Source organism: Morus notabilis, unplaced genomic scaffold (assembly GCF_000414095.1).
Source record: "Morus notabilis unplaced genomic scaffold, ASM41409v2 Scaffold1508, whole genome shotgun sequence".
Lineage (NCBI taxonomy): Eukaryota > Viridiplantae > Streptophyta > Magnoliopsida > Rosales > Moraceae > Morus > Morus notabilis.
In genome coordinates, this window is record NW_010361016.1 from 1,439 (window position 1) to 13,396 (window position 11,958).

At 39.1% G+C, this 11,958-nt stretch overlaps 3 protein-coding genes across 3 annotated transcripts; 2 read left to right on the plus strand and 1 right to left on the minus strand.

Annotated features, from left to right (window-relative positions):
• Nucleotides 1–1,373: 1,373 nt before the first annotated feature.
• On the plus strand, nucleotides 1,374–6,126 carry LOC112091538 (probable prefoldin subunit 2). Its single transcript, XM_024165458.1, has 3 exons — nucleotides 1,374–1,409; nucleotides 1,529–1,666; nucleotides 5,405–6,126. The coding sequence occupies exon 3, from the start codon at nucleotides 5,411–5,413 to the stop codon at nucleotides 5,858–5,860; it is 450 nt and encodes a 149-aa protein (XP_024021226.1). The 5' UTR covers nucleotides 1,374–1,409; nucleotides 1,529–1,666; nucleotides 5,405–5,410; the 3' UTR covers nucleotides 5,861–6,126.
• LOC21388882 (pentatricopeptide repeat-containing protein At4g14850) lies at nucleotides 1,675–4,360 on the plus strand. The gene is made up of 2 exons (XM_010097834.2): nucleotides 1,675–3,664; nucleotides 3,850–4,360. Exons 1-2 carry the CDS (start codon nucleotides 2,094–2,096, stop codon nucleotides 4,313–4,315), a joined length of 2,037 nt encoding a protein of 678 aa, XP_010096136.1. The 5' UTR covers nucleotides 1,675–2,093; the 3' UTR covers nucleotides 4,316–4,360.
• Nucleotides 6,127–6,927: 801 nt separating the features above from the next.
• LOC21388883 (preprotein translocase subunit SECE1) lies at nucleotides 6,928–7,724 on the minus strand. The gene has a single exon (XM_010097835.2). It carries the CDS (start codon nucleotides 7,680–7,682, stop codon nucleotides 7,173–7,175), a length of 510 nt encoding a protein of 169 aa, XP_010096137.1. The 5' UTR covers nucleotides 7,683–7,724; the 3' UTR covers nucleotides 6,928–7,172.
• Between the last annotated feature and the right edge of the window lie 4,234 nt (nucleotides 7,725–11,958).

Sequence of the window (11,958 nt, forward strand, 5' to 3'; positions counted from 1 at the left end):
GAACCACTCGTCTTCAAATTACGTGGTGAAATTCCTTCGACTAGCAGTGCGCTTTCTTCTGAAAGCTTATAATCTTTATCTCGAAGGAGGATCTTTAATCAACATTCAAAGACTCATTAATCACAGACTTTCTCTTCTCTATAGAAGCACATTTTATATGGGCAACCTTGAATTACTATAAAACCTTAAAAACATAAAAGCGGAATATTCTCACTTCCAAGGCTACCAACTTAACGTACACACATAAGAATATATAGTAAGAGTTGGCGTGCTTCTAACGTGTAATCCAAGTCAAACTTGGATAGTTAATGATATACTCTTGATTTTTGCTTTTAACGGCAATAATATCTCCACACTTTTACATTATCTCCATCAAACCCAATATCAAATTCGGATCACTCATACCAATCTTTCAATTCTGGTGGTCACCCAAAATTCAACTTACAGATTGATATATAATCTTCTCATCATACTCTACTTTCCATTTCTAGCACCTCATCACCTTTATATCACAAAACTCTTAATGGTAATGATGATTAAATGCCAACTACATCCATTTCCCCCATGCCATGCAAAATAAGCCTCTAATCAAATTTCTCACATTACCAAAATACAATTAGCCCATTAAGACAATCAAAATATAATATTCCCTCCTCAAATAACTCTCTCATCAAATATATAATTATTTGCTTCCAAAATTTGATTTTCATCAACAAAAACATTCTATTTTCGGAACAATCAAACAACCAAAATCATCTCTAATTTTCTCTATAAACGTCAATTGCCAAAAATACTTGGTTTTGAATTTTTTACAATTAATGTCAACAATTGCCAACTAAAGTCCTAACATGTCCTTTTTTTTTTTTTTTTTCCTTTTCTTTAAACACAATTATTAGCCCCTCGATTAAAAAGAAGTTTTTAATTAAGTGAGACTCACATGTTGTTAATTTGAGGATAAATACTAAGGATTGAACTCATATGTCCTCGTATTCTTATTCTTTTTGTGTTTCCTTAAGATCATCTTAGAATAATAATTTGAGTCAGCATATAGAACCCACCCGTAGATAAATTTTTGACTTAACCACTAATAAAATTCGAGTCAAAACGGATTAGCCCGCATATTAGTATGAATATTGTATGTCATTTCGAGTTACCTGCCAACTAATTGACACGTAATAACACGTTTAATAAACTTGTCATCATTGAAATGAATAGAACTCGTTAATAACCCATTCATATTTTTACATTTGACGTTTGCGGGGTTAATCAAGATTTTTAATTTAGAGACTAATTCGCTAAACACGAGAAGTTCAGGGACATTCATGCAAATAAGTCTAAATTTAAAAAAATGTGTAAAATTAACTTTTCTGTGATTTAGGGTTTCATTTTCCCTCTCGATCATCACCCAGGTATCTCTGATTCTCTCTCACCCAGCCATGGCTCTGATCTGATCACCCTCCTCTTTCTTCTTCTTCTTCATCTTCTTCATCTTCTTCTTCTCATTGACTTTTCTTCTTTCTTCTTCCAGCTCTGTTCGCATCGGCCTTTGGAAGTAACAGACTGCGCAGCGTCGTCCCAGCTTCCTCGTCGGTGTCGTTTTGTGCATCTACGTCTCCGTCACACCAGTTTTCTCCACCAATCCTCGCCGGCTTGTCAAACGTAGCAGGTTCTTCCGTATTTTTGTTTACCTCGACTAGGCTCTTATAAATGTTCTGTTCTTTGTTCCAATTTCAGTAGTTGCTAAGCTGAGGAATAGGTTATATGTAACTTTGAAATATAGACATGCTTGTGTGTAGTCTAAGGGGTTGTTTGGAAGCTATACTCAAACTAAAATCATGATTCTCTGTAGTATTTTTTATCTCCCAGAGGGTTTCCTTCACAAAATATCCGCCAACAAACCCAAATCATGACCTGAGTATGCCTTCTAAACGGATCCTAAAGTTTTTATCTTTTTATCTTTTTTTTTTTCTTTTTTGTTAGGGTATTATATCTATAATTTTTGTTGTGTTAAAGCTAAAACGTTGAAGTTCTTTATCTTAACTCGAAGACCCAACATGTCATTGTTATGAGTAGATTGTACTTCAGTAGATAACATGTCGCTTGTGTCTCTGGTTGAATTGGCCGTGTCTACTCGCTCGGCTCGCCTCGGCCGAGTTGTCCATGCCCAAATCATTAGGAACCTTGGTTCTTCACTCCCTGCCTTTCTCTGTAACCACCTCGTCCACATGTACTCCAAACTCGACCTACCTGATTCAGCTCAACTCGTTCTCTCGCTCACCCCGTCTCGCTCCGTTGTCACGTGGAGCTCCCTCATTGCTGGTTGTGTCCACAATGGCCATTTTGCTTCCGCTTTGCATCATTTTAGTGGCATGCGTTTAGACTGTATTCAACCAAACGACTTCACTTTTCCTTGCATTTTCAAGGCCTCGGCGTCGCTTGGCATGTCATTTGTTGGAAGACAGGTTCATGCTGTTGCGTTTAAGATTGGCCAGATACATGATGTCTTTGTTGGATGTGGTGCCTTTGACATGTATTGCAAAACCGGTCTTTGGGATGATGCTTGTAAGGTGTTTGATGAAATGCCTGAGAGAAATAGTACAACTTGGAATGCATATATATCAAATGCGGTGCTTAGTGGGAGGCCTATTTATGGTATTAAGAAGTTTATTGAGTTTCTAAGGGTTGGCGGGGAACCTGATTCGATCACTTTCTGCTCATTTCTTAACGCATGTTCCGATATGTCGGATTTGGAGCTTGGGCGTCAATTACATGGGTTTGTGATTCGATGTGGATATGGAAAATATGTCAAAGTCATGAATGGGCTTATTGATTTTTATGGGAAGTGTCAGGAGGTTGAGTCTTCCGAGATGGTTTTTGATAGAATTCATCTACGAAATGATGTTTCTTGGTGCTCTATGATGGCCGTGTATGTGCAAAATGATGAAGAGGAAAATGCTTGTGAAGTCTTTTTGAAGGCTAGAAAAGAAGGCCTTGTTCCTAATGATTTTATGATTTCAACATTCCTAAGTGCTTGTGCTGGGTTGTCGGATTTCGATTTGGGTAGATCAGGCCACACTCTTGCAGTGAAGGCCTGTGTTGAGGGAAATATCTTTGTTGGGAGTGCACTTGTGGATATGTATGGTAAATGTGGAAGCATAAATGACGCGGAGCGTGAGTTCAATGAGATGCCTCATAGGAATTCAATCACTTGGAATGCAATGATAAATGGATATGCGCACCAAGGGCATGCAGACATGGCTTTGGCACTATGTGAGAAAATGACATCAAGCAATTGTGAGGTTCTACCAAATTATGTTACGTTAGTCTCTATATTATCGGCCTGTAGTAAAGCAGGTGCAGTGGAAAAGGGTATGGAGATTTTTGAGTCGATGAGAGCAAGGTATGGAGTTGAACCAGGGGTGGAGCATTACGCGTGTGTTGTGGACTTGTTAGGGCGTGCCGGTTTGGTAGAGCGTGCATATGAGTTTATCAAGAAGATGCCAATTCTCCCCACAACTTCAGTTTGGGGGGCTCTTCTCGGAGCTTGTAAAATGTATAGGAAATCTGAACTCGGTGAGATTGCAGCTGATAATTTATTTAAACTTGATCCTAAAGATTCGGGCAATCATGTGGTGCTTTCTAATATGTTTGCTGCTGCTGGCAGGTAATTATATACTAATCAAAAACCAATCTGTCTAGATTTTCTTTCTGGGGTCAAGTACTTTCACAAATAAATTGCTTAGCCTTAGATTCATTATTTTCTCCTAGAAATATTTAGAAATCTCACTTATGGGATGGTTTAGGAAGTAGAACGACATGAACTGAGCTTTTTTGTCATTTCAATTGTAGATGGGAAGAAGCCACTCTTGTGAGGAAGGAAATGAAAGATGTTGGGATTAAGAAAGGTGCAGGCTATAGTTGGATCACTGTAAAGAATACAGTCCATATCTTTCAAGCGAAGGATACATCCCACGAAAGAAACTCTGAGATTCAGGAAATGCTAACCAAGTTAAGGAGGATGGTGAAGGAGGCAGGCTATTTTCCTGACACCAATTATGCTCTATTTGATTTAGAAGAAGAAGAGAAAACATCAGAAGTTTGGTACCACAGTGAAAAACTTGCCCTTGCCTTTGGCCTAGTAGCCATTCCTCCTGGTGTACCAATCAGGATTACAAAAAACCTTAGGATATGTGGGGATTGCCATAGTGCCATAAAGTTCATATCAGGCATTGTAGGGAGAGAAATTATAGTGAGGGACAACAATCGGTTTCATCAATTCAAAGATGGCAAATGTTCTTGTAGAGATTATTGGTGATGATTCCATCTTATTTAACAAATTTACCAATCTTCAAACTTTAAATCCGCACTCTTTCACTCTCAATCAAGTTTTGTTTCTCGTCAAATTAGAATCCTAATTCTTGCACAATCCTCAGGCTTGCCTTTTTCTCCTAGGTTTCCTGTTTCACCTCTCTTGTTGGTTTTTTTTTCTTCTTTTTTTTTCGGTCGAGATTTTGTTATAGGTTTTCAGGCTGTATGATTTCAAAGCGAATAAAGAGCACTATGTTTTCTCATTTTATTTGCTTTTTATTTCAACTTGCAAAAATAAATTACAAAACGGTCAAACTATTTTGAAGATTGCAATTCTAATCATATTCTGGTTTATTGCTGATTTAATACAAGTAGTTGACTCAGATTGCTGATTTATTTGCCTTTTCAATGTTTCTTTATTTGAATTGAAATGACATCAATTTGAATCTCGACCATATGTTTGTAATTCTATGTTCAATCCCAGGTCTATGGCAGGCAATCTAATCTTCTCAGTGGTTTCTGACTAGTCCGTTTGTTTCAGCCTAGTTTTCTAAAAGGAATTTTCACTATTTTTTGTTTTTGTTTCTAGAAAGTAGAGATGAGCTTTTCTCAGATAACAAACAAAAACTTTGATCTAATGTGGAAGCTGAACTTGACATAAAGCTGAAGAATTCCCTGTGACCAGAGTTTGCAATCTTTGTTTCATTTTATTGTGCCAAAATTTCACTTCTTTTTGTGTCCTTTCCTAATGTGAGATTCATTCATGTTGCAATTGTGATTTGTATCAGTGAACACGTTGCCATGTTCTTGTTTTGGGTGTGGAAGTAACTGAATAATGTTGTAATATTGTCAACATCATAATGAAACAACCAATTAATTACATGAATTTGATATTTTCTGGCTATTTATTTTCTTTACAAGTCAGTGATGTTAATGGTTGCAAGTCTACACTTTACGTATAAAACCAACGGTTTCATTTGTTGCATTGTCTGCATTGCTTTCCAAACGTGGCCTATCTTTGCCGTCCATTTGGCTTGTGTTGTCTGAGTGTTTCCTACGCTGTAATATTTTTCTTACCTTTCCTCTTTCTTTGCAGTTCATCATGGCCAGTAGCATTGAAGGAGATCGCAGGGAACCTGTAAATGAGCAAGTAGTCGCGAACATGTATGCTTCTATGAGGTCTGAACTGAACCAAATTTACTCGAAGATCACTGAACTCGAGATGGAAGTGAGTGAGCACTCATTGGTGATTAATGCTATTCAGCCACTCGACCCATCTAGACGGTGCTATCGCATGATTGGAGGCGTGCTGGTGGAGAGAACCATCAAAGAGGTCTCGCCTGCTGTGCAGCGCAATAAGGAGGGCCTTGAGGAGGTCATTGCCCGGTTGAACGAGGCCTTGGAAAAGAAGAAAAAGGAGATTTCCGACTTTGAGGCCAAGTACAAAATTCGGATAAGAAAGGCCGATAACAATGAGAAACAAGATGAAAGTGCCCGAAAGGAAGGTTCTGCGCAGGGAGTCCTTGTGGGTCCTGCAGGTGGAAGTGAATGATTGATGCGTCTTGCAGTTTTTCCTCATTTTTGTTTTCTTGCTCTTCCTTAGTTGGAACTGTTTTCAGCTTTTGTTGCAGTGTAATTAGGCTTTGGAGATTTGGGTATTTGGTTGCTCCGATCGGTAGAATGTGGAGATGTTATTCAATATGGTACACTTTACGATTAGTGGCCTGCTATGCAAAGGTTTGGAATGAACTAAAGCTAAACTAACATGGATCATATCATGTTTTCAATTTGAAATGTAAAAACGTGAGTTTCAGCTTTCGGGATTTGTTAAATAGCATTTGAATGTCTCTGAGGTTGATTTGGGAGATTTTTAGCATGAACATTTGTCCTCCGTCTAAGGTTTTTTCTATGTACTTTACATGGTTCATACATGGTCCTATGGAGAGTGATGCCATGAAAAAATTGATGGTCAAGTCCTTAGGAGATTCTTTAGCAGATGCATTATTAAATAAAAAGAATTTGTGAAAATGTACTATGAGTATGACAGACGCTCTTGAATTGCTTGATAAATTTTGTGAAGTTTTACGTTTTGTTCATTTCACCGATTCGAGTTTTCAATTTTAGGTTTTTATAGTAAAAAACTCTAAAAAAATATCACATTTAATTTTTTCTGTTACAGTAAAAAACTCTTAGAAAATATAGCATCTCAGCTCGAATTGAAAACTCGAATTCGCGAAGTGAATGAGGCTTTAATCTAACATATTTCTCAAAAATATCCCCAATCAGACACTTGTATATAGTCCAACACTTTAAAATGAAGTACGTTTAGTTGGTATATTCGTGTCATGATTTAAATTATAATTTGTAATTTGTTATAATATTTTCTCTCATAAAACACATGAAAATTAAAAATAATTCTGAAGTATAATTTTAAATACATGAAATAACGTCCACTTAATTTACAAAACGTAAGTGTTACACAAACGTACCAATGACATTTTGCCATTTTGCCTATAATTTTGTTTATTTGATGGTTCAAAATTTATCCTATTCAGACGGACTATATCTAAAGATGTTATATCTCGAAGAATTGTAACGTTAAATTATCATTTTCCCCGTTGATAACTATCATCTTTAATAAATTATGATCTGTTGTTTTACACTTTCTTGGTCTAGTTATCCAAGTGCCATTCTCTGTAAGAGAATAACGGAAAGAACGGAGCCCAAAAATCTTAAATCCACTCCAAAATTCATTATCTTCTCTTCTTTGATCTCAACACTTGCAATCAAATCCCTGAACTTAAAAAAAAAAAAAAAAAAAAAAAAAACTTGAAATCCCCCCATTAGATATCACATTCATTCTCTCAGGTGAAGAAATCCTGAAATCCTCTACCGGCAAAGACCCGGTCGGAGAGCTCGGCCAAAACGGCATTGAGAGTGAGCAAAACGACACTCGAGCCAGCGATGACCCCCAATACGACCCAAGTCGTTCCCAAGACCTTTCCAAACGACGGCCACTCGATCTCCCTTATCTCCTTCGACACTCCGCCCAGCAGCCCTTCCCCTTCCTCTTTCTCCGCCGCCTTCCGCTCCTCCATCGCCTTCTTGATCTCCGATCCCAACTCGCTCAACTCGCCCTTCGACTCACTTTCGTTTGCGACCTCCGGCTCGGAGTTCCCTCGGCTTTCGTCAACGGCTTTCGTCGCCCAAAACGACTGCTTTCTTCTTATTCTTCTCTTGTCGGTTATTTTTGGAAACCTCGCTTGGAAGGGACAGTGGTAACGGACAGCTGTAGTTTTCCGTAGCGATGAAGAGGTCGTATGACCGGTGATCGGCGGTGTCGCCGGGAATTGTAAGGACATTGCTAGTGTCATGTTTGGGGAGGTGAGAGATTTTGAGTGAAGAGAAAGGATAACGCTGGGGGTGGTTTTGGTTTGGTTGCTAGGAGCCTGGGAGATTGCATTTAGACTTCATGGGCCGTAAACTGGGTTGGGCTGGTTTGATGCTTCACTTTTTTCAAGCCCATGTTCCGTTTTGGTTCGAGATAATCAGGGAACATGCCATGGGTATTCCCTTTGGATCGAGATATACCAAGGTATCAACTCTCTCATTCATTTTGTTGATTTAAGTTTTTAATTTGAGCTGAAATATAATTTTATATAAAAGTTTTTAACTGTAACAGAAAAAATTAAATGTGATTTTTTAAGCTTTTAATTGTAACAAAATTAAAATTGAAAACTTTATTCGGTGAAATGAACGAGGCATGAAACTCTCTTAGAGCTCGTTTAGTTCACTGATTCGAGTTTTTAATTCAAGTTAATATGTGACTTTATGTTAGAGCTTTTAACTATAGCTAAAAAGTTAGATCTAATTATTTCTTAGAGCTTTTTACTACAATGTGACTTTATGTTAGAGCTTTTTACTATAGCTAAAAAGTTAGATCTAACTATTTCTTAGAGCTTTTTACTGTAGTAAAACTTGAATTATAAACTCGAATCGGTGAAATAAACGAGATTTTGTTTTCTGTAATATTAAGGGGTTATTCTTTTGCAACAAAACTCAAAAAAAGTTTAAACTCAAGTTACAACTTTATTCAAGTTCACGTTCTTTTAAGTTCTAACTTTATTCAACTTTACTCAATTTTATTCAAGTTACAACTTTAACTCAAATTATAACTCAAATTCAACTCAAAAACTACACTCAAGTCACACTCCAAAAGAACAACCCCTAATTTTTTAAAAATACCAAAATATCCCCAGGTTTTTCTTCTCTATCTCTCTTTCTCTCTCCCTCCATTTCCTCTACAGCCACCATCTCTGTCTCTCTCTCCTTCTCTTTCTTCTCCAGCCGCCGGCACCAAGCTTTGCTCACGCGGTTCTCAACCTGAGCGGCTCTCCACTTAACTTCTATTGCCATTCGACTCCCTCAGGTTGCTTCCTCTGGCCGGGTCTCCCTCTTTCGTTGCCGCATGTAGAGATCTCTCATATTTGGTTTCTTTTCTCTCTTTCTCTCCCTCGCGCGCTTGCCAGCTCCCTCTAGTCGGAGATTGAAACTTTGCCACGATGCTGAGTTCCGGGCCTCCTACTTCGCTCAACTCCAACCTCGTGGAAGTGTTCTTCTTTCCGTTCATCAATGAGAGTGCACGAATCTGTACCCCGGCAAGAAGATCTACCAAAGTCGTGGATTTCTCCCACGAGCGTCGTCTCTTCTAGATCTACCATGGTCGAGCAATAACAATCAATTTTTTTATCTTTTTTTTGGTTTAGTAGTTGTGGATTCTGTGAATGTTTGGTTCATTTATGTGATTTTGATTTTTCTGGTGATTTGGTTTCCCGGCTGCCAGTCGCTGTAATGGTGGTTTCTGGCAGATTTGGGTGGTTACCGGTCGGTGACTCGTTGGTTACCAATTGGTAACTGGTATCTTAGCGGATACCAGTCGGTATCTTGACCAAATACCAGTGACTTTTTAGTGCCAGTGGTTACGGCTGCTAATACTGCCGCCAGATATGGTCGGGTATCTTAGTTAGGATACCGGCAAGTATTTCAATTGGATAGTACTAGTATCGTGAGACCTACCGCCTAAGGGTATATTTGATATTTGAATTACATTATGATGACGTGGTTATGGTATTCTTTCTAAGAAGAGACATTTGTAAATATCTCTTCATATATGTCAATTCAAGCTTAAAATTTATAACTTTTCTCTTTAAAGTCCTTTTGGTTCCTGATCGGTGCGAAAATAACACCTATTTTCTACTCGCAAGTGCACGAGGTCGACAAGTAATAAAGTAGTGAGTGAGTGTCGTGTCCCACGAGGATTGTGTTCCTAAAGTCTAGCTAAGTATCACAACTAGAATAACTCAGTTTTATCTAGACAAGTCCAATCATGAGAATGAGATCAATCAAAATAAAAATAAAATGCTAAACTAATTAGACGAGCAAACTAAACAATGGAAGAAACTTTTGCGATCGAAGGGGGCTCTAATGATAAGGTAGCTAGGGTCCTTGATTTCACCTTGCCTAATTATTCTAATCCTTTTTAATGCTATTGATTTCCCTCAAGCCAAACATTCATCATGAATTTCCTAAAATAATCCAACTCCCTCTCTCGAGTGCCGAGTCAAATATATGCAAAACCACCTAATTAATATCCCTATTAATTAAGTTAATTGTGCATTCATTAAGCTCTAATTCATTTGTGATTACCTAGCTCATATTCATCTCTCGATTCCAATACTCACTAGGCTGTGTTCAACAAATCCCAACATATCTAAATCTTCTAATCAATCTTTCAATTTATTAAAGCATTAAGCAAAGAAGAGCACAAATGTTTGGGAATGAAAAACATCAAATAGCATCAAATATTCATAGCATAATCGTAGCAAAGTTACATCAAGTCCCCTAGCATAAGAATCTAACCACCCATCAATGTAAACTCAAATATATTCAAGATTAAACAAATCTGAAAATACATGATAAATCCGCAAAAATAGAGAAAATACTAAGTCTAAGAACAAGAGAAAGGGAGAGGAAGAAAAATAAAACTCAGTGTAGTCCAGCTTCCAATCTCCAAGAGCTTCCCTGATTCCCCAGAAAAACTAGGGTTTTCTCCTCTCTGTCTGCTGCCCCCAAAAACTAGGGTTTTTCCTTTGTCTCTGTTGTCTCCAAAACTCCCCTTTGCTCTCTGTATCCCTCTCCTTTTTGCCCGGCCAAATTCTATATGCCCCGAAAATGGCCTCAGCTAGCCAGAGCCCTCAGAGTGCGCAGGCGCGCGCATGGGTTGGAGGAACGGCGCGCGGGCGCGCGCCTGAAGTTGGTGGAACGCGCCTAGCGCACGGGCGCGCGCCTTAAGTCGCACGGGCGCGCTGGGGGGGGCCAGGGCGCGGGTGCGCACTGGTTCCTTGATGTGGGCGCGCGCTGTTCCCTGATGTGGGCGCGCGCTGGTCCCTGATGTGGGCGCGCGGGTGCGCGCTGGAGTCCCTGATGTGGGCGCGTGGGCGCGCATTGGTTTCGGGCTCCTGTTGACGTTTTTTCTTCCAAGTGATCCAATTCTTCTTTGTTTACCTGAATCACTCACAAACATATTAAAACAACCTAAAAACTTGAAGATACAAGCAATTATTCAATTTTAGGACATTAAATAAATGAGTTAAAACTCACTCATCAGTTCCTTTACTGGGTGCAATTAGGGGTGTAAGTAGGCCGGGTAGGCTCGGGTTGGGCCTAAAATTTTGGCCTAGCCATCACATTCGGGGTGAGGGAAATTTGGGCCGCAGCATTATATTTGGCTCACAAATCCGTAACCCTTCGGGTTATCTCGGATAAACTCAGTTTTGCAGGCTGGGCGGGTTGGGCCTGGACTGGCAACATGTTGGAAAGCAAAGTATTGTTTTAGCAACCAACCATTAATGAGATTTTGAGTTACAATTTCGGTGGCCTTTGGAGGAGAGACACGATACAATGACAGAGGAAGCTTACATGCCACGACCCAAATGTTCACTCATCTTAAATGCCACGAGTCCCAAAAATGCCACATGTAATTTAATTTTTTTTTATTGAAAAATCAGTTTTCAATTCTAATACACTTGGTTAATATTTTCGAAATAAAAAGTAAATTTCTTTCTCTTTTTTGAACTTTTCTCAGAAGATTGAAAAAACAAAATCTTCACGACTCCATGATTCCATTTTTGCACAATCGTATCAGAGATTTCCATAAATCTGATGTTCCATAAGTCTGAGGACTGAGGAAGTGAGAGGGAGATAGGCTGAGCTTGAGAGCCTTTGGCTCTGCTTCTAAGAAGAAACGGCAAGGGAGTAAGGACGGTGACTCGGCGAGTGTGAGAAGAAAAAGAAGAACGGCGTCATAGAGGGAGGCTAGTAGAGAGAGAGACTAAGAAGTGAGAGAGACTGAGAGAGAGAGAGGCTGAGGAGTGGGAGCTGCTGAGCGGTGCAAAGAGAGAGAGGAAAGAGGGAGATATCATACTGAGAGTTAGGGCATTGGGGTTTTTTTTTTCTCATTGATCTCATCGGCCGGGTCGGAGAGTATCGGGCAAAAGAAAGCCCGCCTTGCGGCCCAACCCGTAATGTGTGGGTTGGGCCTATTTGAATTTGAGAAAAGAAAAGAAAAAGAAATCCACAAATTTCGTGTAG

Bases quoted from the DNA above. Each gene is read 5' to 3' on its own strand.
- LOC21388882 (XM_010097834.2), top strand. From the start codon at position 2,094: ATGTCGCTTGTGTCTCTGGTTGAATTGGCCGTGTCTACTCGCTCGGCT. The intron at 3,665-3,849 runs GTAATTATATAC...TTTCAATTGTAG, and splicing joins ATGTTTGCTGCTGCTGGCAG to ATGGGAAGAAGCCACTCTTG.
- LOC112091538 (XM_024165458.1), top strand. From the start codon at position 5,411: ATGGCCAGTAGCATTGAAGGAGATCGCAGGGAACCTGTAAATGAGCAA.
- LOC21388883 (XM_010097835.2), bottom strand. From the start codon at position 7,682: ATGACACTAGCAATGTCCTTACAATTCCCGGCGACACCGCCGATCACC.